The sequence below is a fragment of the Ahaetulla prasina genome, chromosome 14, assembly GCF_028640845.1.
Source record: "Ahaetulla prasina isolate Xishuangbanna chromosome 14, ASM2864084v1, whole genome shotgun sequence".
Classification (NCBI taxonomy): Eukaryota; Metazoa; Chordata; class Lepidosauria; order Squamata; family Colubridae; genus Ahaetulla; species Ahaetulla prasina.
The window spans coordinates 16,454,242-16,482,157 of NC_080552.1; the positions used below are offsets into that span (position 1 = coordinate 16,454,242).

At 44.6% G+C, this 27,916-nt stretch overlaps 2 protein-coding genes and 1 long non-coding RNA gene across 6 annotated transcripts; 1 reads left to right on the plus strand and 2 right to left on the minus strand.

Annotated features, from left to right (window-relative positions):
- Positions 1–1,691: 1,691 nt before the first annotated feature.
- Positions 1,692–14,071, minus strand: COQ7 (coenzyme Q7, hydroxylase). Of its 2 annotated transcripts, XM_058157244.1 has the most exons (6): positions 13,861–14,071; positions 10,857–11,056; positions 8,394–8,508; positions 7,837–7,976; positions 5,963–6,031; positions 1,692–2,571 (listed from the first exon to the last, which is right to left on the minus strand). In XM_058157244.1, exons 1-6 carry the CDS (start codon positions 13,931–13,933, stop codon positions 2,494–2,496), a joined length of 675 nt encoding a protein of 224 aa, XP_058013227.1. In that variant the 5' UTR covers positions 13,934–14,071; the 3' UTR covers positions 1,692–2,493. The 2 variants fall into 2 exon arrangements, with proteins under 2 accessions (XP_058013227.1, XP_058013226.1); XM_058157243.1 differs by lacking the exon at positions 1,692–2,571 and having other exon boundaries at positions 5,850–6,031.
- LOC131185109 (uncharacterized) lies at positions 3,736–5,758 on the minus strand. Its single transcript, XR_009152089.1, has 2 exons — positions 5,601–5,758; positions 3,736–3,806 (listed from the first exon to the last, which is right to left on the minus strand). It is a non-coding gene; the product is annotated as an uncharacterized LOC131185109 (long non-coding RNA).
- On the plus strand, positions 13,955–27,076 carry LOC131185107 (uncharacterized). 3 transcript variants are annotated; one of them, XM_058157241.1, is made up of 8 exons: positions 13,955–14,105; positions 15,671–15,755; positions 17,262–17,432; positions 19,587–19,636; positions 20,400–20,514; positions 22,442–22,578; positions 22,808–23,981; positions 25,731–27,076. In XM_058157241.1, the coding sequence occupies exons 1-8, from the start codon at positions 14,089–14,091 to the stop codon at positions 25,860–25,862; spliced, it is 1,881 nt and encodes a 626-aa protein (XP_058013224.1). In that variant the 5' UTR covers positions 13,955–14,088; the 3' UTR covers positions 25,863–27,076. The 3 variants fall into 3 exon arrangements, with proteins under 3 accessions (XP_058013224.1, XP_058013222.1, XP_058013223.1); XM_058157239.1 differs by lacking the exon at positions 13,955–14,105 and adding an exon at positions 14,122–14,353 and having other exon boundaries at positions 25,731–26,940; XM_058157240.1 differs by lacking the exon at positions 13,955–14,105 and adding an exon at positions 14,122–14,353 and having other exon boundaries at positions 17,262–17,402; positions 25,731–26,940.
- The last annotated feature ends 840 nt before the right edge of the window (positions 27,077–27,916 follow it).

Consider the following 27,916-nt stretch of genomic DNA (forward strand, 5'->3'; position numbering starts at 1 on the left):
AAAGAAAGAAAGGTAAGGAAAGAGAGAGAGAGAGAAAGAAAGAAAAAAGAAAGGAAAGAAAAAAGAAAGGAAAGAGAAAAAGAAAGAAAAAGAGGTAGGGAAAGAGAGAGAAAAAGAAAGAAAGAAAGAAAGAAAAAGAAAGAAAGAAAGAAAGGGAAAGAGAGAGAAAAAGAAAGAAAGAAAGAAAAAGGTAGGGAAAGAGAGAGAGAGAAAAAGAAAGAAAAAAGTAAGGAAAGAAAAAAGAAAGGAAAGAAAGAAAAAGAAAGATAGATAGATAGATAGATGGAGGGAATGGGGAAGAACTGGATTATAGGGAGTCCTTGATTTACGACCACAAGACAGTTTTGTGAGGTTTTGCTTTGCCGAACCCTTTTTACCACCTTTCTTGCCATGGTTGTTAAGTGAATCACCGCAAGTTAGTAAAGACGGTCGCTGAAGCGAATCTGGCTTCCCCGTCGACTTCGCTTGCCAGAAGGTCGCAAAGGGGGATTGCGTGACCCCTGAGGATGCGGCGACCGTCGTAAGTATGAGTCAAGTTGCCAAGCGTCCAAATTTTGTTCCGGTGATCACATTTCCCCCCCCAATGACGTAACTTCGAACGGTCGCTAAACGAATGGCTGCTAAGTCAAGGACTACCTGTACTTTGGAGCTTCTGATGCTGGCCATCTCTGCCCGCTGCCAGCTCTGAATGCCAGGTATTGTCCTGGGCAGATAAAGAGCTTTCTTGCCTCTGGATAAGGAGCATGCAACACCCTCAGCTGGGGTGGGAGGAGGATCCAACGGCTAATTTTTATTTATTTATTTATCTATATTTTTTGCCATGTTTATGTAAGTGTATATTGGAAGTGCTGACCCTTTGAGAGCGGCAGGCTACGGAATTTCATTTTTGGGTATGCCAATCGGTGTACGTTTAAAGTGACAATAAAGTTGTTCTTATGATCCTTATCATAAGACAAGGTAATCCTTATGATTCATATTGATATCGATTGTTCCTGATTGCTTATTTGTACCCTATGCTTATCCTCAAGTGTTGCATCATTAAGTGTTAAATTGTACCCTATGACCATCATTTGTGTTGTAAATATTGTACCTTGATGAACGTATCTTTTCTTTTATGTACACTGAGAGCATCTGCACCAAGACAAATTCCTTGTGTGTCCAATCACACTTGGCCAATAAAAAAAAAATATTCTAATTCTAATTCTATTCTATTCTATTCTAAGGCTCAATTCCTAAATACTGTAATACGTGGGTGAAAAATGCCAAATTCCAGTGTAAAACATCTGGCTGGCCGTGCAACAAACCGCAATAATAATAAAATTATTTTTCTGCTCTGTAAGCTGCCTTGAGTTCACCATGGGTGAATAGGCAGCAATATAAATTCAATAAATAAAAAATAAATAAAATGCTAGGTGTAATAGGCTCCACAGGTCTTCGACTTACAACATTTAGTGACAGTTCAGAGTTACGACGCCACTGCAAAAAGTGACTTATGACTGTTTTTCACACTTAACGACCGTTGCAGCATTCCCGTGATTATGTGATCAAAATTCAGTCGCTTAGAAATAGAATAGAATAGAATAGAATAGAATAGAATAGAATTTTTTATTGGCCAAGTGTGATTGGACACACAAGGAATTTGTCTTTGGTGCGTATGCTCTCAGTGTACATAAAAGAAAAGATACCTTCATCAAGGCACAACATTTACAACACATGGACTCATATCTATGACAGTTGCAGTATCCCGGGGTCACGTGACCCCTTTTGCGACCTGACAAGCAAAGTCCGTAAGATTCACTTAACAACCGTGTTATTAATTTAAGAACTGCAAGGATTCACTGAACAACTGTGGTAAGGAAGGTCGTAAAACTCACTTGTCTCACTTAACAGAGGTTTTGGCCTCAATTGTGGTCATGAGGACTACTTGTAATGCATCTTATGGATCCAACATGTTTTACAACATCTGGCCCCACTAAAGCTGCTCTAATTTTTTTTAAAATTAATTTTTAAATAAAAGTTTTTTTTAAAAAAAGCTTAAAATGTAATTCTTAGAAAGCTTTGATGGAATGAAGCACCATTGATTTCAACAAACGTCTGCTCCTGAATCTTCCATTAGAAAACACACGATTGGTTTTTAAGCAGCGTGACTTGCTTTTCAGTACAAACTTTAATAATAATAATAATAATTAATAATAATAATAATAATGTTCTCTTGGGAGGGAAGGCTAAACGGCTATTCTATAAGGAATCCCTTTCGCTGAAAAAAGACGTTGAGTTTGCCAAACAAAAAAATCAAAAACAAGGCAGCAAAACTGCGTTGGTGTTTTTCAGGTGGAAAGCACATGAAAACAGTTGAGTAACTTCTCCAGCAAGTTTCCAGCAATTTCAGACAGTCGAAATGGTAACCATCGGCTTTCCCCAACCGACAAAGAAGAACGAAGAAAACAAAAAGAATCCCCATCTATATAGACTATAAATCTACCGCGGCCAAATTTAAATTCTTTCCGATAAAAATATCGCTGCTTTACATCCGATTTGTATAGCACTCTTCAAAATTGAATATCCCGGAGTCTATGCAGGAAAAAAAAGAAAGAACATTGGCTATTAGAACTGTTATATATTTTCCTTTTATCTTCAGAACGGCTACCAGCAACAACTCAAGGCTAAAGCTGCTTTTGCTAGTCCAGTTAAATCGAGAGCAAAGAAGAACGGAGGCACTTATTCCACAAAGCAACTCAGGGCAGGACAAAGAAAGGGTGGAAAATGATTAAAGAGAGACCCAACTTCAAATTATGGAGATATTTCCTGAGAACGATCAACCACTGAAGTGGCTTGACTCCGGAGGTTGTGGGTGCTACATCGCTGGAGGTTTTTGAAGGAGAGATTGGACAGCCATTTGTCCAGAATAGTATAGGGCAGCGCAGCGATGAAATATAAAATTTATTACTACCGGTTCTGTGGGTGTGGCTTGGTGGTGGGGGGAATGTGACTAAGTGGGCGTAGCCAACTATTTATTTATTTATTTACTTACTTACTTTTTTTTACTTTTCTTTTTTCCTTTCTTTTTTTTTCTTCTTTTTTTGTAAAAAAGTTTTATTTTTACATTCATATCCAACAACTCATCCAATGTAGTCATATACAATTAGTCGGGCTTGCCCAGTCACCACCCCCTCCTTTTAACTCTCTTCCCTCTTCTACCTTCTTCTACTTTCCAGACCTTCCTCTCCTTCTCTTATCTACATCCTCTCCTCCCTCCACCCTACACCTTCCTTCTCCCTCTTCTACCCCTCTTCCTTCCTCTTCTCCTCTTTCCTACCTCCTACTCTCTCCTCCTTTCTCCCTCCCCACCGTTCTAAAATGGTAGCTGGGCAGACCCGACCCTACATTAATTATATTATCTTCAATAATCCCTGTACATTAACCATCACTATTTACATACTTACTTTTAAAAGCATTTTTTCTATAACCTCTTCGGCTGAAGAGGTTGTAGAAAAAAATGCTTTTAAAAGGCTCCTCTGACGATCCCAGCTGAGTTGCCTGATCCTCAGAGGCTTTTCTTTTCTTTTAAAAGCATTTTTTTTTCTTCACCTTTAAAAGAAAAGAAAAAAGCCTCTGACGATCAGGCAACTCAGCTGGGATCGTCAGAGGAGCCTTTTAAAAGCATTTTTTTCTACAACCTCTTCGGCCAAAGAGGTTGTAGGGAAAAAAAAAAAAAACCTGGTTGGTTGCCAACTTACCAATTCAGCATCGTACTCAAGCCCAGTGTCGTGATGCTCCATCTCTTCATCGCGAAATTTCTTGATGATCTGGTGGGGAGGGGGGGTTGTATCCCAGAAGCAAGTCAAGTGAGAAAACAAGACATACGTAAAAAAAAATATGCCAGAAAACGGCATTTGCGGATACGCTTTAGATGAAAATCTACAACGTCAGAGTAGCCTACAGCTTCCAAGCGGCCGGTTTTCAGCTCCTGCATCCCTCCAGAATTCCACAGTTGTACTGAGGAACTTTTATTGGTGTTTTGGACTTCAACTCCCAGAATTCCCCAGTTGTACTGAGGAACTTTTACAGGGGGGCAGAGATCGGCCGCAAGGCGCCTCACTTGTGGGGTGCCGCAGGGGTCGATTCTCTCGCCTCTCCTGTTCAACATCTACATGAAGCCGTTGGGCGAGGTCATCAGTGGCTTTGGGGTGAGTTATCATCTGTACGCTGATGATACTCAGCTGTACTTTTCCACCCCAGGCCACCCCAGCGAAGCTGTCAGAGGGCTGTCCCGTTGTCGGGAGGCCGTGCGGGTCTGGATGGGGAGAAACAGACTCAGACTCAATCCATCCAAGACGGAGTGGCTGTGGATGCCGGCATCCCGGTACAGTCAGCTGCAACCGCGGCTGACTGTTGGGGGCGAGTCACTGGCCCCAACGGAAAGGGTGCGCAACTTGGGCGTTCTCCTGGATGAACGGCTGTCGTTTGAAGATCACTTGACGGCCGTCTCCAGGAGAGCTTTTTACCAGGTCCGCCTGGTCCGCCAGTTGCGCCCCTTTCTTGACCGGGATGCCTTATGCACGGTCACTCATGCTCTCGTCACTTCTCGACTGGATTATTGCAATGCTCTCTACATGGGGCTACCCCTGAAGTGTACCGGAGACTGCAGTTAGTCAGAATGCAGCTGCGCGGGTGATTGAGGGAGCACCGCGTTGCTCCCGGTAACACCACTCCTGCGCAGTCTGCACTGGCTACCTGTGGTCTTCCGGTGCGCTTCAAGGTTTTGGTTACCATCTTCAAAGCGCCCATGGCTTAGGGCCCGGTACTTACGGGACCGCCTGCTGTTTCCACATGCCTCCCACCGACCCGCACGCTCTCACAGAGAGGGTCTTCTCAGTGCCGTCCGCCAAGCAGTGTCGGCTGGCGGCCCCAGGAAGGTCCTTCTCTGTAGGAGCACCTACTCTCTGGAACGAACTTCCCCCCGGTTTACGCCAATTGCCTGACCTTCGGACCTTCCGCCGGGAACTGAAAACTTATTTATTTATACAAGCGGGACTGGCCTGATTTTTTAAATTCTAAATTTAAATTTTAAACTTTTAATGGTAATTTTATTGGGTATTTTAGATGGTCAATTGACGGTTTTAATTTGGCCTTTTATTGAATAAGCTTTTTAATTGTTATTTTAATATGTATATTAACTGTTTTAAATGAAGGCTGTACACCGCCCTGAGTCCTTCGGGAGAAGGGCGGTATAGAAGTTTGATAAATAAAATAAAATAAAATAAATAAATAAAAATAATTGGTATTTTGGACTTTAACTCCCAGAATTCCCCAGTTGTACTGAGGAACTTTTATTGGTGTTTTGGACTTCAACTCCCAGAATTCCACAGTTGTACTGAGGAACTTTTATTGGTGTTTTGGACTTCAACTCCCAGAATTCCCCAGTCGTACTGAGGAACTTTTAAGGGGTGTGGACTTCAACTCCCAGAATTCCCCAACTAGCATGCTGCAGAGTTGAAATCCACAGAACTTTTGTCAAGTTTGAAAAACGCTGCTCTAAATTAAATCAAAAACAATATCATAAGGTAGATTATATCTGTAACTTTTTAGCACAGGGATACCTGTAATAACTCCTTGTATTTCTCGGGGTCTTCTTCTACGAGGACCCTGATCTGGTTGTTGTAATGCACAGCAACGCTTTCTTCCACAGCCACCGTGCAGGCCATGGCAGCTTTTTTCCCAAGCAAAGCTGTGCCAGCACCTACAGGTAAAACATCAAAATCAGAGCTGCGCTTGGGAGGATACATATCTCAGATATATATGTATGTATGTCTGTATGTATTAGGAAAAGAAAAAGCCTCTGACGATCAGGCAACTCAGCTGGGATCGTCAGAGGAGCCTTTTAAAAGCATTTTTTTCTACAACCTCTTCGGCCAAAGAGGTTGTAGGGAAGAAAAACAAACCTGGTTGATTGCCAACTTACCAATTCAGCATCGTACTCAAGCCCAGTGTCGTGATGCTCCATCTCTTCATCGCGAAATTTCTTGATGATCTGGTGGGGAGGGGGGGTTGTATCCCAGAAGCAAGTCAAGTGAGAAAACAAGACATACGTAAAAAAAAAAATGCCAGAAAACGGCATTTGCGGATACGCTTTAGATGAAAATCTACAACGTCAGAGTAGCCTACAGCTTCCAAGCGGCCGGTTTTCAGCTCCTGCATCCCTCCAGAATTCCACAGTTGTACTGAGGAACTTTTATTGGTGTTTTGGACTTCAACTCCCAGAATTCCCCAGTTGTACTGAGGAACTTTTACAGGGGGGCAGAGATCGGCCGCAAGGCGCCTCACTTGTGGGGTGCCGCAGGGGTCGATTCTCTCGCCTCTCCTGTTCAACATCTACATGAAGCCGTTGGGCGAGGTCATCAGTGGCTTTGGGGTGAGTTATCATCTGTACGCTGATGATACTCAGCTGTACTTTTCCACCCCAGGCCACCCCAGCGAAGCTGTCGAAGTGCTGTCCCGTTGTTTGGAGGCCGTACGGGTCTGGATGGGGAGAAACAGACTCAGACTCAATCCATCCAAGACGGAGTGGCTGTGGATGCCGGCATCCCGGTACAGTCAGCTGCAACCGCGGCTGACTGTTGGGGGCGAGTCACTGGCCCCAACGGAAAGGGTGCGCAACTTGGGCGTTCTCCTGGATGAACGGCTGTCGTTTGAAGATCACTTGACGGCCGTCTCCAGGAGAGCTTTTTACCAGGTCCGCCTGGTCCGCCAGTTGCGCCCCTTTCTTGACCGGGATGCCTTATGCACGGTCACTCATGCTCTCGTCACTTCTCGACTGGATTATTGCAATGCTCTCTACATGGGGCTACCCCTGAAGTGTACCCGGAGACTGCAGTTAGTCCAGAATGCAGCTGCGCGGGTGATTGAGGGAGCACCGCGTTGCTCCCGGGTAACACCACTCCTGCGCAGTCTGCACTGGCTACCTGTGGTCTTCCGGGTGCGCTTCAAGGTTTTGGTTACCATCTTCAAAGCGCTCCATGGCTTAGGGCCTGGGTACTTACGGGACCGCCTGCTGTTTCCACATGCCTCCCACCGACCCGTACGCTCTCACAGAGAGGGTCTTCTCAGGGTGCCGTCCGCCAAGCAGTGTCGGCTGGCGGCCCCCAGGGGAAGGTCCTTCTCTGTGGGAGCACCTACTCTCTGGAACGAACTTCCCCCCGGTTTACGCCAATTGCCTGACCTTCGGACCTTCCGCCGGGAACTGAAAATTTATTTATTTATACAAGTGGGACTGGCCTGATTTTTTAAATTCTAAATTTAAATTTTAAACTTTTAATGGTAATTTTATTGGGTATTTTAGATGGTCAATTGACGGTTTTAATTTGGCCTTTTATTGAATAAGCTTTTTAATTATTATTTTAATATGTATATTAACTGTTTTAAATGAAGGCTGTACACCGCCCTGAGTCCTTCGGGAGAAGGGCGGTATAGAAGTTTGATAAATAAAATAAAATAAAATAAATAAATAAAAATAATTGGTATTTTGGACTTTAACTCCCAGAATTCCCCAGTTGTACTGAGGAACTTTTATTGGTGTTTTGGACTTCAACTCCCAGAATTCCACAGTTGTACTGAGGAACTTTTATTGGTGTTTTGGACTTCAACTCCCAGAATTCCCCAGTCGTACTGAGGAACTTTTAAGGGGTGTGGACTTCAACTCCCAGAATTCCCCAACTAGCATGCTGCAGAGTTGAAATCCACAGAACTTTTGTCAAGTTTGAAAAACGCTGCTCTAAATTAAATCAAAAACAATATCATAAGGTAGATTATATCTGTAACTTTTTAGCACAGGGATACCTGTAATAACTCCTTGTATTTCTCGGGGTCTTCTTCTACGAGGACCCTGATCTGGTTGTTGTAATGCACAGCAACGCTTTCTTCCACAGCCACCGTGCAGGCCATGGCAGCTTTTTTCCCAAGCAAAGCTGTGCCAGCACCTACAGGTAAAACATCAAAATCAGAGCTGCGCTTGGGAGGATACATATCTCAGATATATATGTATGTATGTAAGTATGTATGTATGTATGTATGTATATATGTAGGTCTTTGGTTATTCAGGTTTTCTCCCGCGTAAAATTGGAAGTGTCTTGGCGACATTTCGACGAAGTCTCATTCGTCATCTTCAGGCTTCAGCTTCGTGCTTGAAGCACAAAGCTGAAGCCTGAAGATGACAAATGAGATTTCGTCGAAACGTCGCCAAGACGCTTCCAATTTTACGCAGGAGAAAACCCGAATAACCAAAGACCTACATACAAACACCCATGAAAACCTCAGAAAACATATATATATATGTATGTATGTATGCATGTATGTATGTCTGTATGTATTAGGAAAAGAAAAACACTGATGCTCACCTAACATATAACCTGCAACGTCCCACAGAGGTAACAAAATGGTTGGACGGACTCTGTACAAAATCACCAAGTCCTTCATTTGTTTCAAATGGTCCTTTTCTTGTTCCCACATTTGCTGGATTAAAATAAAAAACACAAAGATGGTTCCCCATAGTCCAGAAGTCTAATATCTGTATGTTCTCTCAATCTGGAGATACACACCACAGTCTTTTAAGTTTGCTAAACCATCATGAAGCCCATAGGAGTTCATACACTGCTCTGAGCCACAAACCATGCTTTCAATAAACAATGGTTAGATCAGTGGTAGTCAACCTGGTCCCTACCGCCCACTAGTGGGCGTTCCAGCTTTCACGGTGGGCGGTAAGGATTTTGTCTGATACTGAAGCACTTTCCTTTTTTTAAAATTTAATTGACTTTTTAAAAAATTTTCATAGCATTATTTAAAAACATTTTCATTAGGTTTTCATAAAATTCCTCGTGACAATTTAAATTTCTGAAAACATACTATTTGTATCGCCCGCGCATAAGTTTAGTTCACGTTACGTAAGTGAAACTATAGTGTGACCGCAAACCAAAGAGCCTCGTCCCAGAATAGCTCGCGCATCTCCCTCCCACACCACCCAGCTGTAACAGACAAGCAGAGCTGGTAGCTGGCGCCCCCCCCCCCAAAGCCAATCCACAATGCGCAAGAGGCATGCACAGATGATGATACATGGCACATTACTGTGGAACCGGTGGGCGGTTAGAAAATTTTACTACTAACAGAGATACAAAAGTGGGCGGTGGGTATAAAAAGGTTGACTACCGCTGAGTTAGATGCAGGCAATCTTAACAGTCTATGCCAGAACTAATCTAATCATGCAGGTAGTCCTTGACTTATGTTCACCGTTGGGAACCTGGATGTCTCTCATAAGTCAGGACAGTCGTAAAGTGAGTCACCCTGTGACCATGAGCAATTTTATGACCATTTTTAATGTGGTGGTTAGGCAAAATCACAGCAGTTGTTAAGGAAAACGTGTGGTTTTTAAAGGGAATCCAGTTTCCTCGATTGATTCTTTTGTCGGAAAGACGGGAAGGTCTCAAATTGTGATCGAGTGACTGCAGGATGCGACAAACAGTGGTAAATGCGAGCTGGTTGCGAAACATTTGCATTTCAGTCAGATGATCACAGGGTGTCATAAACAGTGATAAATGCGAGGACAGGTTGTAAATAGCTTCCCCCTGCCCCCGCCCTTGCAACTTTGAACTGTCATTAAGCAAACAGCTGTAAGTCAAAGACAACCATAGCAACACGGGATTCCAACCAAAAATGGTTTACTCCACAAATCACTGTGGGGAATTAACTATATAAAGTAATTGTAAAAAAAAAATCTATTCTGGCTACCAGTTATATTCTGGACATAAACTGTTTCAACTCCTACCGTCAAAATGACGCGATAGGGCACTGCACACCAGAATATCTAGACACATGAACAGTTTTTTCCCAAACGCCATCACTCTGCTAAACAAATAGAATAGAACAGAATACAATAGAATAGAACAGAACAGAACAGAATAGAATAGAATAGAATTCTTTATTGGCCAAGTGTCAAGGTTGACTCAGCCTTCCATCCTTTATAAGGTAGGTAAAATGAGGACCCAGATTGTTGGGGGGGCAATAAGTTGACTTTGTAAAAATATACAAATACAATGAGACTATTGCCTTATACACTGTAAGCCGCCCTGAGTCTTCGGAGAAGGGCGGGGTATAAATGTAAAAAAAAAAAAAAAGTGTGATTGGACACACAAGGAATTTGTCTTTGGTGCAGATGCTCTCGGTGTACATAAAAGAAAAGCTATGTTCATCAAGAATCATAAGGTACAACACTTAATGCTAGTCATAGGGTACAAATAAGCAATCAGGAAACAATATCAATATAAATCGTAAGGATACAAGCAACAAAGTTATAGTTATACAGTCATATGTGGGAGGAGATGGGTGATGGGAACGGTGAGAAGACTAATAGTAGTGCAGACTTAGTAAATAGTTTGACAGTGTTGAGGGAATTATTTGTTTAGCAGAGTGATGGCGTTCGGGGAAAAAACTGTCCTTGTGTCTAGTTGTTCTGGTGTGCAGTGCTCTATAGTGTCGTTTTGAGGGTAAGAGTTGAAACAGTTTATGTCCAGGAGGCGAGGGGTCTGTAAATATTTTCACAGCCCTCTATTCTATTCTAGTATGATTTGATTCCTTATTTGTACCCTATGACTATCATTAAGTGTTGTATCTTATCACTGACGAATGTATCTTTTCTTTTGATGTATACTGAGAGTCTATGCACCAAAGACAAATTCCTTGGTATGTCCAATCACACTTGGCCAATAAAGAATTCTGTTCTGTTCAATTCAACTCAACTCAACTCAACTTAAAGTATAGAAAAAGTATTAGAACAAGAACAATGAAATCAGTGGGATAAAAATACTTACACGAATGACTGGTCCTACTGAACTTCTGCCTAAGACAGCCATCTGACCGGCATAAATGCGATTTGCCCCATATTCACCCGCGTGATCCACTCTGATTATTCGGTCAATCATCGGCTTGTTGATATCATCCAAAACTATTCTGCTGCTACAAAACCTGTAAGGGGAGCGTAGGAATTGCAAGCCCCATCTTCTTTTTGCACCTGTCAAAACAGACAATCATTGGTTTACTATCAAAGAAGACTGCAGTCATTATTTGGACTTTTTCAGAGCTTTCTAAGCATGTAACTAATTCATTAGTTTTTTTTAAAAAATCAACTTTTTCCCTTTCAGCTTGTGATTTTTTCAATTAATGTCTAAGTGAACCAATATTAACAGAATAACAGTGTTAGAAGGAACCTTAAAGGTCTTGTAGTCCAATCATCTGCTCGGGCAAGAGGCCCTATAGCAGTGATGGCGAATTTTTTCAGCACCAAGTGCCCAAGCTAGAATGCCCGTGTGCACCAGAGCCCCAGAAACATGAAGAACAGCTGGCTGGTGCGCATGCATGGTTTCCAGCACACGCATGCACACTGGCCAGATGGTCATCACACATGCTGGAGTGCCAGATATCCAAAGACCAGGTGGCTGGCACGTGCATTGGCCAACTGATTTTCGGGTTTCTGTGGCTACGGCATGCTGAAGATCAGCTGGCTGGTGCGCATGTACACACCAGAAACCCGAAGAGCACTGTCGTGTCCCCCTCCGCCTCCGACGACCGGATCTAGGAAGTCCGTATCAAGCGTGGCAACGAAACCTCTGCAGCTTTGCCAAATTCCTTCCAGATTTCTCAGGGCAGGCAGGTGTCCAAGTTGTGACTTCAGGAAACTAGATGAGACTTTGCTTGACTCAAGGTTGGAAGGCCCCAAGCAGGTCCTTTATATAGGCTGTGGGGTGTGGCTCCATGACTCAGCATTTATCCAGGCCTGCCCCACCCTTTCTTCTGCTGGCGTCGCCTCTCAGATCTCCAGAAGCGAGGATCCTCCCACTGTGAATTCTCTTCAGCTGGATCTGCTGTCGGTAATTCCAGCACGTAGCTGGCTCCCTGTTCACACGCTCTAGGAGTGAGGTTTGTTTGTTCATTCCTGACATCTTGTCTGGGCATGGGGCCAGGGCCGGGGGCTGGAGACATGACAGGCCGTTCATCTTCATTATCAGACTTCGAGTCTGCTAACAGGCCCGGGTGTAGACGGGAGGGGACCGGCTGAGGAGAGGAGGGAGGACGAGGCACAACAAGCAGCTGGCAGCGGCGCGCACGCCCACAGAAGGGCCTCTGCGTGCCTCCTCTGGCACACATGCCATAGGTTCACCATCATGGTCTTATAGTGTTTGGTACAAAATGCTTGTCCAAGCTCAAAAACCTCTGTTGAGCTTAAACAATTACATAATCGAGGTGCTTTAATCACTGACAGGAAGTCTCAATCAGAAATAGGATGAGTTGCTTTCTCAATGCACCCAGCTACGTAGGGTTGTTCCGATAATTAAATAGGAAAACTTTGCACAGCCTGGATTTAGTTAACCATGGTTCCAGGAAGGGTCCCAGAAAATCCAATTGGCAGCCCACAACAAAAATCACGATGCACGTAAAAAGCAGAGCTTTCATTGAACGCTTAGTGGCTGCCATCTTGACTTTCTTGGGTGGACTTCCACACAAACCACTGTTGTGTCTCGTCCGATCTCACCACAGCCGGGGTCTTCTTATCTGCTTCCGAACACGGAGGAATGTCCTAGTATGCCTCCCGGCCCCAGCCCTGGCTCCATGCCCAGACAGGCTGAAGAGGAGGAAGTGCCTCCAGCCCCCAGCCCTGGCTCCATGCCCAGGCAAACGGAGCAACTAGACCCCTCCCCCTCCTCCACAGCATGTGAGCCTGAGGAAGGTCAATTACCAACAGCTGCAGACTGGAGTGACCCTCGCTTCAGAAGACTTGATAGACAGAGGCAACAGAAGGAAGGGAGGGGCAGGCCTGGATAAGTGCTGAGTCATGGAGCCACACCCCACAGCCTATATAAAGGATCTGCTTTCTGGCATTCTCTGAGTCAGGCAAAGTCTAAACATATCTTGCTGAAGTCACTTTCTGGTCTCCTGCCTGTCCTGAGGACTTTGCTAGGACTTTGGCAGAGCTGCAGAGGCAAGCCTGATTCGGATTTCCCTGACCCGGCCGTCAGCGGAGGAGTGGGACACGACAACCACAAAACACCAGTCTGACTAGGTGGCTCAGTGTCTTAGTCGATCAGGAAGGTCGGCAGTTCGGCGGTTCGAATCCCTAGTACAGGTCTCCTGCGTGAGCAAGGGGTTGGACTAGATGACCTCCAAGGTCCCTTCCAACTTGTTACTTTTTTTACCCACAAACGCTCCAAGTTAGGATTTCAGCAGCCAAACATCCATGTAGTCTGGCAATGCATGGTGTTGGATTCGGGTGACTCTTGTCTGTCCTACTTAACACGGTTGTTGTACGGAGACAATTAGAAGAGGTGGAACATTTATTAAGCTATTGATTTATTCAATTTGTAGGGTGGCCCATCTGATCTAAGTGGCTAAAAGACAGCAATCCAATAAAAAAACAAACTTTAAAAGCAACAGGTAAACCCATAAAACCACCACAACTACTTAAAAAAAAACGCAAATAAAGAACAGTAGGGGATATTCTAATAGTAGTAACATTACTACTAGGAGGAGGAGGAGCAGTAATAGTAGCAATAGGAGGGTGAGCTCAATACTGGCACTTCCTTAGACACCTGCTCAGCCTCCCATCCAAGCCACCTCCTCCAGCGGCCTGAACCAAAGTCCCTTTCCAAGATGGCTGCCTGCCGGGAATTCTGGGAATCGTAGTAAGAAACCATCCGAGTGGGGAGTTAATTCAAGGAGGGCAAAGGAGGCATCCGAGTGAGGGTTCTAAGGGCAGGGTTGGGAGAATCACGTGGGGATCCCGAGAAGAAGAGGGAGCAGCTATCCCGCCAAACGCTCTACCTTCCCAGCGGACGCCGAGCAGGCACTGCTCACGGATCAGCAGAAGGCCACAGCCTGCCGCGGCCTTCGCCATGCTGCCTGGGCGTGGATTGATGACGTAACGAGGCTCCTGCGGCCACAGCCCCGTCGTGGCGCCCTGTTCGACGTAAGACGTCCTTAATCCATAATTTAAAACCTCGAGACGGTTGCGCGCGGCGGGAAGCTCGTTCGACTGTCCACAAACGAAGCATGCCGCTCTATATTATGTCTCTATGTCTTCATTAGGGACCGCCCCGGGTATGGGATCCTTTTATCCCATTGGAGGACACTGCCGTCAATTCGGCAAAAGGCACTTCCTTCGGAGGTTGTCAGGGAAACCACAGAACGCGATCCAGGCTCTGGGTTGTGTGGAGTCGTGCGTCGTTTGGGCTCACCGGGCCGGATCGATGGCGGCGGGGCTGCTGGGCGGCTTGGGGTCGGAGCGAAGGCTGGTCCGCTCGGTGGCTCATCGGCTGTAAGGGCTGGGCCGGGCTGGTCGGAGGGAGGGTGGAGAAATCCCTGGGAAAGCAAGGCAGGGGCATGCGGGTTCCTGAGAATGTGCAGAGTACTCTCCATTCCATCCTCTGGGTGGATGGGTGGGTTGATATGTGTCTTTTTTTTTCTTTGTTCCCATCCTGTTTTGTTTTGTTTTTTAATGTTTGCCGTTTCCCCCTTGTTTTTACACGTTTTTAAATAAATAGTCTGTCTTTGGATTTGTAAGTAGAGAAAATAGCTTTATATTTGATCATCTGAGAATGTAATTGTGATTTTTAACATTATTGCCCTACGATAGATAGATGGATGGACAATAGATAGATAGATGGAGGAGGGGATAGACGGATAGATAGGATGGATGATAGATGGATGGACAGATAGATGGACAATAGATGGACAGATGGATAGACAGGCAGGCAGACAGATAGATGGCTAGATAGGGAGATGGATAGGGAGACAGATAGATAGGTAGACAGGTGGACGATAGACAGATGGATGATAGACAGATAGATGGCTAGATAGGGAGATGGATAGGGAGACAGATAGATAGATAGGTAGACAGGTGGACGATAGACAGATGGATGATAGACAGACAGACAGTCAGACAGATGGATAGATAGAGAGATGGATAGATAGGTAGACAGGTGGACGATAGACAGATGGATGATAGACAGACAGACAGTCAGACAGATGGATAGATAGAGAGATGGATAGATAGGTAGACAGGTGGATGATAGACAGATGGATGATAGACAGATAGACAGACAGACAGATGGATAGATAGGGAGATGGATAGATAGGGAGACAGGTGGACGATAGATAGATGGACGATAGATGGACAAATGGATAGACAGGCAGATAGATAGATGGCTAGATAGGGAGACGGAGACGGATAGGAAGAGGGATAGATAGGTAGACAGGTGGACGATAGATGGACAAATGGATAAGGCAGATAGATAGATGGCTAGATAGGGAGACGGCTAGGAAGACAGATTGATAGGTAGACAGGTGGACGATAGACAGAGAGATGATAGATGGACAGATGGATGGATAGATAGACAGACAGACAGATAACTCTGGTTGCTGGGAATTGGGTGGCATATGCATTTAATAAATAAAGGCAGACTAAATTAAGTCCTTGTTCCTTTTTTGCCTGCAAATTGATGCAGCCATGCTGCAATCCCAATAGGGTTTGGCCACAGTGAGCAGGCAAACACTTTCCGGGCATGAGATTTTAACACTGGCGCTGGGTAGCGCCCAAAATGATCCATTAAAAAACACGCTTTTCTTCCCTTAGAAAGTACTACATTGAGGTGCAGAGGAAGGAAAACTCCTTCCAGTCGTCAGGCCTCACCTGGGATGAGGCCGAAAACTTCTATTTGGTAAGCCTTCCTATCCATCTTGTAGCTGAATCCCAAATTCCAAATACGGGTGTATTTCCTTTGCAGGTGTACATCCACCCCTTGCACTTACAACCACTGTAGCATCCCCACAGTCACATGATTAGAATTAGGTAGGTAGATACCGTAGATGATAGATAGATAGAATTAGATGATAGATAGATAGATAGATAGATAGATAGATAGATAGATAGATAGATAGATAGATAGATAGATAGAGTTCTGACCTAGGCTTCACAAACTCATGAAACAGATTCCTTGTCCCGAAAAACCCCTTTTTATTTGGCTAATGTGAATTCCTAGCATTCACATATAGAAAAGTCCCAGCAATAAGCCTTTCAAAAGTCCCAGCAACAACAGACCTTATCAGTCTTTGGATACTTGCCAGGCTGAGAGCTTCCAGGCACAACACTGTACAATGAAATACTTGGCAAGGAGTCTCTGTGGGGCACCAACTCAGATAAGCAAATCTTCACACTAATAAACAAACTAATTGTCTCCTGCAAACGCCACTCCCCTTTTATTCCCTGCGGGAGGGGCCATTCAGCGTCCACTTGTGCCTTTACTCCCAAGTCGACCCCTGTTCCTTAATTGTTCCCTTCTCCTGACAGCTCTGCTCATGTGCACGTCGGGAACAGGCTCCAGCTGTTCTTCTGCCCCACTTATCTCCGATTCCGAAGGTAGCTGATAACTGACGGATGGCCCTTGTCCCATCTCTGCCTCCGATGCAGAGCCCTCATCAAAGCCTTCCCCAGACTCCAGGACCGGCCCATGATCCTCCCCAACCTCCTCACTGTCTGTTCTGTTTCCCTCCCCCAATACTCCCAACAAAGAGTCAGTCAAAGGCCTTCTCTTCTAATTTATTTACATAGATAAATGTCCTGGCCACGTCTACCCACGGGCCTGCCAAGTCTCTGGAGATAACGAGGAAATTATAGATAAGGCCAGAATTACTCACGAATATATTCTTCCCTCCATTGATACAGTTTGCCCGCGCAAATTCATTGCTTTGTCCAAGACAAAAAACCAGGAAGTCCCGCCTCCTTTTATAGTCTCTGCAGATGTCACTGCATGACCATCATTCTTTGGCTTTGTCCCAACACTTCCTCTGCTGCGCGCGCCAGTCACATCTGCGCAGTCTTGCATCACTCCAAAACTGTTCTTGGGGCGTTGCCAAATCAGAAGAAGGCTCGGGAGAATCAGGCCTTGCCGGCCCCTCCTCCTCCCTTTGGGTGGGTGCCAGGGAGGGAGAGGGCCCAAGAGAAGCAGGCCTTGCCAGGTCTTCTCCCTCACTTTCTGAATCATCCGAGTCCGGGAGTCCAGGTCCAGGAACCTGGGTCACAACACTGTCTGAATCTGCTGCCAGCTCTGCTGGCCACTGGTGGGCCACAACAGATAGATGATAGAGAGAGCGAGATAGATAAATAACTAAGTATTTGTCTGTATATTCTTTAATACATTTGTTGTTGTTGTTTTAATTTCTTGCAGCACCCTGTTTACCTGACTGAGCAGAGGACAAAGGAACATAATTTTGCCAAGATTAAGCTGGAAGCATTCCTCCGAGCCTATATCGGCAACGCTGAAGAATGTAACAGGAAAATCCAGGGAAACCTGGCCAAGCAAAAGGAAGTGGAAAAGCTTATTAAAAAGATGGCCCGAGTAATACTCAGATTCATCCTTTTATATATTCCATGTAAGGGGAAAAAATTGGGACTATGTTTTGCTCCAGTTCATATTCATTAGACTGGTGTGTTTTAAACCTCAGCAACTTTAAGATGTGTGGACTTCAACTCCTAGAATTCTGGGAAAGAAGTCTAGATATTTTAAAGCATGCTGGCTAGGGAATTCTGGGAGTTGAAGTTCCCACATATTAAATGTCTATGGAGATTCTTCGTCATCCAGGTCACGCTTGTCTCAAACATGGTGCTTTTTTTTCAGGAGGCAACTGGACTTTATGTTTTTTGTTTGAAGACATTTCGCTTCTCATCCAAGAAGCTTCTTCAGAACAGAACAGAACAGAACAGAACAGAACAGAACAGAATAGAATAGAATTTTTTATTGGCCAAGTGTGATTGGAGACACAAGGAATTTGTCTTTGGTGTGTATGCTCTCAGTATACATAAAAGAAAAGATACGTTCATCAAGAATCATAAGGTACAACACTTAATGATAGTCATAGGGGACAAATAAGCAATCAGGAAACATCAGTATAAATCGTAAGGATACAAGCAACAAAGTTACAGTCATAAGTGGGAGGAGATGGGTGATGGGAACGATGAGAAGATTAATAGTAGTAGTAATGCAGACTTAGTACATAGTTTGACAGTGTTGAGGGAATTATTTGTTTAGCAGAGTGATGGCGTTCGGGGGAAAACTGTCCTCGTGTCTCGTTGTTCTGGTGTGCAGTGCTCTATAGCAGGGATCCCCAACCTTGGCAGCTTTGCTGGCTGGGGAACTCTGGGAGTTGAAGTCCACCAGGCTTAAAGTTGCCAAGGTTGGGGACCCCTGCTCTATAGCATCGTTTTGAGGGTAGGAGTTGAAACAGTTTATGTCCCGGATGTGAGGGGTCTGTAAATATTTTCACAGCCCTTTTTTGACTCATGCATATACAGAGAGCTGAAGAAGCTTCTTGGAGGAGAAACAAAACATCTTCAAAGAAAAACCAGGAAGTCCCGTTGCCTCTTGAAAGAAAAAAACACCTTTGGGTCCGCGCATTTGGAAATTGCTGAGGTTGGGAAACCTTGCATTATAACACCAAACCAGTTGATGGCACTTCCGGTATCTGTTTTTAATTCAACTTTCTTTCTGATGAAAGGAGCAGCTTAAATGGGGCAAGACGTGGATCAGAAGGGCAAGGCAAGAAATGTTCTGACTGATCTCCAAGCTGCCTTAATGCCATAATATTTTTACCATCACTCTTTCAGTCTTCATTATTATTTTAAGTAAACTAATAGGCAGCAAAACATATCTCATGTTCCTAACCGGATCGTATCCTCAAAGAGAAATATCCTATGCCAGGAGTCTGCAAACTTGGCTCTTTTAAGACTTGTTGAAGTCCACAAGTTTTAAAAGAGCCAAGTTTGCAGACCCCTGTCCTATGCTTTTATGTATATCTCTGCAAGTTTCTTGACTTCTCAAGAAGACCCCAAGCTTATAATACCTGGAACATTCTAGGAAAGTAACTTGTGATTTGTGAAACAGCCTTTTGAAAAGAATTGCTCAACCAGGAATTGAACAAATGTGAGTTTTCCAAGAAATCGTGAAAGCAATTCAGCTTCTCATTATGAAAATGAATGGAGTAATGAAATGAACGGAAAAAAAATGTTCCTCTGCATTAAATTTGACCTGACCTAGTTCAATGGTGAAATCCAATTTTTTTTACTACCGGTTCTGGGGGCGTGGCTTGGTGGGCATGGCAGGGGAAGGATACTGTAAAATCTCCATTCCCTCCCCACTCCAGGGGAAGGATGCTGTAAAATCTCCATTCCCACTCCATGGGAAGGATATTGCAAAATCTCCATTTCCACCCCACTCCAGGGGAAGGATACTCCAAAATCTTCATTCCCACCCCACTCGGGGGCCAGCCAGAGGTGCTATTTGCCGGTTCTCCAAACTACTCAAAATTTCTGCTACCTTTTCTCCAAAACCTGCTGGATTTCATCCCTGACCTAATCCATAGCCTTTCTATATTAATAAACCTTCAATTTATCCTTTTTGGATGTGATTTTTCTGGCTTGCTTTCCTACTTTCTAAAAAGAATCTGTATTATGTCTGATGATAGACAAGCGAATGAAGTAGTCTGTCTCTTTGTAGGATTATGTACCTGACAGAATAAACGAGGTGAAAATGAAGAGCAGGACGAGGTAATGTCATTGAGTGCAATGGATGCTCTCTATGGAGGAGAAGGCGAGGTGATGGACCACAGTAAAGAGGGGTCCTTGGTGGTCTCTGAGCTTGCTTGTTTTCTTGCAAACATTTCATTGCTCACCTAACTAAGTAACATCGTCACTGCTACCCTGTTTCCCTGAAAATAAGACCTCCCTGGATAATAAGCCCAATCGGGCTTTTGAGCGCATGCGCTAAAATAAGTCCTCCCCGAAAATAAGCCTCCCCGAAAATATTTAAGTGCATGAGCAGCCGGTCCCCGCCATTTCCTCGGGTTAGGTTTAGGGAGACAGAGGTGATAATCAGGTAAGATGGCAAGAGGATCCCCGTCTTGCTCCATGCGCCCCAAAATAATAATAAGCGCCAAGCGCTTATTTCGAGGTTCAAAAAATATATAAGGCAGGGTCTTATTTTCAGGGAAACACAGTAGAAGGAGTGAGATTTCCTCTTGGTTCCTTGAACACTCTCCTTGAGCGCTGATGATGTTATCTAGTTCGGTAAGGAAATGTCTGCAAGAAAACAACTAAGCTCAGAGAGCACCAAGGAGCCCTCATTTCGACCCTGAGCTACAACTATTCTCCTTTATGGGCCTACAGCCATAATTGAGCCCAACATTTGATTAGCCCCAGTCAATGGTATTTGTGATGAGTTTCATGTTTAATGAATAAAAGAGATAATAATAATAGCTGAATTAAAACCCATTTGCGGTCCCTTTGAACTAAGCGTACTTTCCTCCGCCAGGCAAAACAAGATGTCCTGCAGCCTCTCCAAATTATATTTGAACGCTATACCGCCATTGTCCCCGGAAGAAGTGAAAAGACTGGTGTCATCAGCATCCAAGCTTATCGTCGCTGCGGTATGTACTCTAATCAGACCTGACACTAAACCAAAATGGCATTGGTACGCTTCGGTTTACGACTGCAATTGGAACCCAGGTTTCCGTTGCTAATCAAGGCGGTTGTTAAGGGAGCCGCGCCTGGTTTTGTAACCTTTTTACCACAAGGGTTAAGCGAATCACACAGTGGAATGGTGATCACAGGACTGTGGGAATGCAGCGACGATTGTGAGAACTGGCTGTAACTTTTTTCAGTGATGCTGTAACTTCAAACGGTCGCTAAACGAATGTTTGTAACTCGAGGGCTACCTGTATTTTTTGGGGCTTTGCTTTAGCTTACAATGTAAACATCGACCGGGCAGTTTGATAAACCACAGTCTGCAGCACAAAGCCTGAACCAGTAATAGCTTATCGAACCTACTTGGTAAACTCATCCACTGTCCGATTTGTTTGATCTGCGTGGGAGGAGAATTGACCCATTATGGCTCAGCAGGCTGTGCAAACAAATTGTCCTGCGACAGGCAGACATGCTTACGAGATTTATTTGTTCACTATAAAGCAGTTTGCGGAAGCATTTGTTTCCAAAAGGAGGTATTATCAATTCATAAATAGTTGAGCATTCTGCTGAAAGGGGCTCTATCTTATTAACCTGCTTCCTCTGCTCTGACAGTTCTGCTCCTTTCATCCCACTCTTATTCTTTTTTAAAAAATTATTATTTGTATGCTTACTTTTGTCCAGTTTCATAAGCCCAGAGTAGTGTTGTGGCCCACCAGTAGAGCTGGCAGCAGATTCGGACAGTGAGGAGGTTGGGGAGGAACGTGGGCCAGTCCTGGAGTCTGGGGAAGGCTCGGATGAGGGCTTTGCATCAGAGGCACAGAGCGGGCCAATGCTATCTGGTAGTTCTTTGCTGCCTCCAGAGTCTCTGGAGTCTGACATCAGCGAGGCAGAAGAACAGCGGGAGCCTGTTCCCTGTCTGCGCATGCGCAGAGCTGCCAGGAAGCAGGAACAATTAAGAAAAAAGGGTCGACTTGGAAGTAAGGCTTGGAGATGAGTGGCCCCTCCCATAAGACATAAAAGAGGAGCGAACGGGATGTGAGCTTTTATAGGAAGCAATTAGTTCACCTGGTCAGTAAAAGCTTTGGGAAAGTTCTATTTGACTCTGTGCTAAGTTTGGCCTTGCCCTGCATGTGGCAATTAGTTCTCTGGCAGCATTCCAAGGGAGATAAGGTGGGTGTTTGTAAACACTCCCCTGAAAGACTGTTTGAGAAGCCTTTTGGACTGTGCATCACAGTAATTCACAGCCGTATGAATAAAAGAGGTTTGCCGGGACTAAGATTGTGTTGTATACTTACTAAGGAAGCCTAGGTCAGAACAAGTAGAGGAAGCTGTTCTGTACCTTCTTTTGGAAAATACCAGTTGAGAAGGTGACTCTTACCATCAACACTTTTTCCACTGAATCGTGGAATCCTAATTTCCAAAATTAAGTTCGGGTCACGATCAATAACTGTCTGAGTTATTGATTGTAATTACTCAATAAATGTTGTGAACCAAAAGAGGCTCTCTACATATGGCGGAAAGCCAACTTTCGGCATCCTGAGGACCAGTTACGATCGGGAGGTACCGAATCATGTTCTTGAGTTAAATCAGTAGTGGGTTGCAAAACCCGTTGCTACCGGTTCGCTCGTGCAGGCGCGCGATGGTTCTGCGCATGCACAGAAGCATCCAGCACAGGTGGACAGAGCCTCCTGCTGCCGCTACCGGTTTGCCGATCTGGGTAGAACCGGTAGCAACCCACCACTGAGTTAAATGAATAAGAGTTTGTATTTTAAGAAGGATACAGTATTTCTGTCGTGGTATCAGCTCCTGGGTGGATTTGAGCTTCTCTGGGTGTATAGCATACGAAGTTGCTTGAGAAAGGGTTTTATTTCTGTTGATTCTTTTTTTAAGACTTCGAAAATGTCTCCTGAAGAAATGGAAAAAACTCAAGAATGTAAGAGAAGAGAGACGAAAAGTGTTAAGAGTTTCAGCGATGGTCGCAAGAAGGATTTTTCCACCATCCTTTTTCATGAGAATCAGGCAAAAAGGTATGACAGCCCGGGAGTATTGTGATTGTTGGCATCTTGTTTCAGATGAGAAAAGCATAGTGCAAACTCTCAACTTACTGGAGTTGGATTTAGTGGACTTGAGACATAATAAAAACATTCCATCTCCCATTTTACACATGCATAAAATTCCATTTGCTATTTAACAGACCATCTGATTTAACAGACACCAAAAGCTCAAGTTGATGGCTATCATGTTTTGATCTTTCAGAGGCCAACGAACAAGACAAAGCGATAAAGAGATAAAGAGGAAAGCCAAAGCTTCCAGTATCACTCCTGCTAAATCAAAGAGAATTTCTTCCGTGGCCGCTTGGAATACTCCGCAGAAGGCCTTTGTACCCTCTTTGAAAGGTGCAGATAACGTTGGCGTGCATTCTTACACACCATTTAAAATCAGAAGACAGGAGTCCTCTTCCAAACCTGGTGAAGGTGTTTCAGGCAAGAAATGTCCACCTAGAAAGCCTCTGGCTGCAAGACCAAGCCAGACTCTTGGCTCCAAAGCCCATGAAGATCGGCCTCAACGCTCGGTCATCTTGAAAACTGAAGAGCAGAAAGTCTCGCAAGGAAATGGCTATCGTCCCTCTGCCAGATTAACAGCTGAGATTTGCAGCAGCCAGCATTCAACCACCGGAAAAAAGACCAGAAAGCAATTCAGTTCCGAAATGATTTCCAGGTCCTCTATCCTGAAAAGGGTCAGCGATCCTAAATCCCATCACCCCAACGATCCCAGAGGAAAGTTTGTGAAATGCAGCCAAAGGAACGGGCCTAAAGGTGAACGGGAAAGCAGCGATTCACTACCCCGAACCGCTTCCAAATGCCATCAGGTCAACTTTGCCAATTGGGAATCTCTCGGCTTGGAGCGGGATAGAGTCAGAGGCTCTCATGGTGACGGTGATGGTGACGCCGCTGCCACTGCGCCTTCCATAGAGAAATGTGGGCTCACAGAAGGACACAACGGTGATTGTGTTTCTACAGTCCAGCAAGGACCGCCTTTTCCGCACGAGCTTGGCCAGGAAATGACTCGAGAAGTACCTCCTGATCGGACCAGGAGCGAATCCGACCAGTCGTTCTCTTCGAAGGAGCCCAGAGACGCTCGTGCGGGAGGGGATCACGTCGATAGCTTGCCTAGTCGAGAACGCGTGTTAGAATCCAAGTCCTGTAAACGAGGGGCGATCTGTATCCCGCCCACGGCTCCAGCTGGTTGCTGTTGTTCCGAACTACCAAGTTACTGTGTGTGTGAAATCAAGGAAGGGCACGAGATCGGATTTCCTGGGAAAACTGCAGCGCTGTTGAAAAGTTTGGCTGGGGAACAATCCGACAAGGAGTTCGCCAACTCGTCTCTCTCGAGCAGTGCAAGATCGTTTGGTTGGTTCGGCGAGCAGATGGTAAAAGTGTTTGAAACCTGAGTTTTTCTGTGCATTTTTGGTTACTGTTTCTGGATGTTAACCAGTTATATTTATAGACCGTTGCATGCCAAACAGCTGGCCAGTAGTTTCTATTTTTTCAAATGATATGAGAGTTGACTTGGCGTTCCTGTTCCAGCTTTATGCTTTTCAGAAAGATTTGAGTTAGCCCAGCATTTCTTAACTTTGGCGACTTTTAAGCTACCGTATATACTCGAGTATAAGCCGAGTTTTTCAGCACGTTTTTTGTGCTGAAAAACGTCCCCTCGGCTTATACTCGAGTATATACGGCTTATACTCGAGTTTTTTTTTTTTTTTTTTTTTCTTTTTTTCACATACCGGCCGGCGCGAACTTGGCGGGCTTTTGCTTTAGCGCGGGGAAGCCCTGCCGGTGCAGTGAGAGGGCGGGGCGGGGGAGCCGCCAGCCTTCTCGGCCGAGGGAGGGAGGGTTTCAGGTGCCTCATTTCCATACTCGAGTCCCCAGTTTACCCCAGTTTTTTGGGGTAAAATTGGGGACCTCGGCTTATACTCGGATCGGCTTATATTCGAGTATATACGGTAGGTGCTAGAATTCCCCAGCCCAGGGGTCTGCAACCTTAAACACTCAAAAGAGCCATTTAGATCCGTTTCCCACAGAAAACACCAGGAACCACAAAACCCTTTTGACATCTCTTTCTCTCTCCCTCCTTCCCTCTCCTCTCTCTCTCCCCCCCCTCTGTATCTCTATGTCTTTCTCGCTCCCCCTCTCTCTGTATCTCTCTGTCTCTGCCCTGTCTGCTTCTCCATTCCCTGCCGTCTCCCTTACCTTCTCAGGCCAGGCAAGGAGTGATTGGGAGGGGAGGGGGAGGGGCAGGGCCAGTGGGATCACCCAACAGGGAGCCACAGTAGAGGGCCCAAAGAGCCGCATGCGGCTCAGGAGCCGCAGATTGCTGACACCTGCCCCAGCCAGTGTCAGGTGCAGAGAACTAAGAACGACATGATGAGTTGCTCAGATTAGTTTCTTTATTGGTGTTTGCCTCTGGACAGGAATCTTGCCAAACTAAAGCACATTCTGCATAAGAATCGGTTAAAATTTGGGAAAGTTTTAGGGAGGATCCCTTTCTGGGTTTCTTCCTGCATACCAACCACTCAAAGTTGATTTATCTTTTACTTCCTGGAGAAAGAGCCCTTCTCTCCTGCAAACCAGAGCCAGATTCCATCACATCCAGCCATGCTGGCTAAGGAATTCTGGGAGCTGAAAGTCCATCCATCTTTAGAGTTGCCAAAGATGAGAAATAGTGGGCCAGCTAGACCATAACAAGCAGAGTGATAAAGTCTCTTGAGAAGCCCAGGTGTCTATTAACAAGTTCTTATTTGTTGAAGAAACAGTAATAAATACTTCCATACCTGCATACCATTCACTGGAAGTGAGTGGTGCGGTGGCATAGAGGTGGAACTGTCGCCTCACAACCAGGAGGCTGCGAGTTTGATCCTAGGTAGAGGCAGATATTTCTCACTCTGGGCACAATGAGAATATTGCTGCAAACTCCGCATTGGCGACAGGAAGGGCATCCAGCCAGTAAACACTCAGCTCCATTCAATGCCCGACTCCACCCCATAAGGGGTTATGGGGTCATTCAACAACAACAACAAAATACCATTCACCGGAAGGACATATTTTCGCTTTCATTTTGCAGACGATGACAAAACCCCCAATTTACATTTATCTCTTCGAAATTTCTTTCATTGTAGGGTGAAAACATTACACTGATGAAGGAGGGCATCAACCCCAAGATGGAAACGTTTCTTCAGAAACTTCTGAAGGCTCCCGAAAATGGCACCATCCCACAGGAAGCATCCCATCAGTATGAAAAACAGAAGTGAAAATCTTTGTTAAATTTTCCTTGCCAATGACTGCTTTGCATTTCATTCGATGCTCCAGAGGCTTCTAAGAATGCACCGCTGCTTTATAATGATTAGAGTTCCACGCTTTTATTCTATTTTGTAATAATCAGAATTTGCTCAAGGATGTCACAACAATTTGATCGACCGTTAAGATGATTTATTGCAGATCTCTAGACTTCTCCCCTTCCAGACCTGCTGGATTGTAGCTTTCACTGCTCTTGCCATTATGCTGGTTTTAAAATTCTTAAAATTTAAAATTCTGGTTTTAAAATTTTAAAATTAAAATTAAAATTTTAAAATTATAATAAAGTTAAGGGTGGCTCAGGGGCTAGGACGTTGAGCTTGTCGATCGAAAGGTCGGCAGCTCAGCAGTTCGAATCCCTAGTGCTGCCGTGTAACGGGGTGAGCTCCCGTGACTTGTCCCAGCTTCTGCCAACCTAGCAGTTTCGAAAGCACGTAAAAATGCAAGTAGAAAAAATAGGGACCATCTTTGATGGGAAGGTAACAGCGTTCAGTGTGCCTTTGGCATTGAGTCATGCCGGCCACATGACCACGGAGACGTCTTCGGACAGCGCTGGCTCTTCGGCTTTGAAACGGAGATGAGCACTGCCCCCCCTAGAGTCGGCAATGACTAGCACGTATGCGCGAGGGGAACCTTTACCTTTACCTTTATAATAAAGTTAGAACTAGTCCTTCTAAATGTGCTTCTTTTCTGGAAAAGACTGATCATGAAAAGGAGGCCATCTTTTCCAGACAAGGAACTTATTTTTCTGTTTCTCCAAATTTTCTCAGCTCAGACCTCCGAACCTAAAACAGTGTATTTTAAAACTGAGTTGTATCTAATTGGGTTGTTATGGCTGGTGTTTCATTTTACTGCTGAACTTAATCCAATTTAACACAGTATTTCAGCGTTCATAGCGGTCAAATAATCAGTACTGTATTTTTATGTTGCTTTTCCTCATATTTTAGCCAAATATCTGAGTAGAATGATGGTAATTTATTGTAGGTATAAATAACATGTGCTCATTAGGTAACTCGACAATGATGCTATGACATTGCAATGATTTTATTCTGATGAAGCCGTTTTGAATACCTTTTCTTATAAAATGTATTTTCTTTGGTTAGCGTCAATCATTTTTTTAAACCGTCTGAACACAAATAAAAGCATGTCATTTCTGCAAAGTTTTCACGGTATATTTATTGTTATTTACATCCTTGCCTGGTTTTTACAAATGTTTTCTATAAAGCATTGAGGGAGCAGTCTTTAACGTACCCTTAACAGGCACCGTTCTTAAATGCAGATGTGACATTTCAAGTTTATAACGTTAAGCCAGATGTCTGTCCTCTGTCCCAAATAAGTCTAGGCAGTCCTCGTTTAGTGACCACCAGCAGTTACTAAGTGAGGCGATCACTAAGTGAAACTGCCAGTGTGCTTCTGAACTTACTTCAGCTTTCCTTTCGTGACCCGCAAGGCTCACAAATTCGGTCATAGTTACTTTTTCATCACCGTTGTAACTGCAAATAATCGCTAAAGGAGGCAGCTGCTAAACAACAACTGCCTGTATTATTTCTATGGTTCTATATCACAGTTGCTGAAGAAGCTTTCAGATCCCTCCCCCGGTCATTAAATCCTCAGCTCTTCGGCCTTAAGATTGGTTGCTTTTTTCTGGGTGCCGGTAGCCCAGATTTGTGTGCATTGATCAAAGTGGTTTGTACACAAGACCCCGGAAATCTGGCAGCTTGGAAATCTCACCAACTGTGATTGTTCAGGTCTGACCAGCAATCCCTGACCTTTTGACTCTCTACTGATTAGATTTTGAATGGTCCTCGACTCCATAAAACTTTATCTCCTTCAAACAATAATTAAAAAAAAAACAGTAAAAGGCCATGGCCATATATCTGGAAATGATTCTTCTTCTAAGAAATTAAATGTTAGAGCGACTCAATGCCCAAACTCTCCCAAAGACATGGGGGAGCCGTTGGGTTTTCAAGGACTTTGGGGGCATCTTCAGAGTGGGATGGCCAGAGACCAA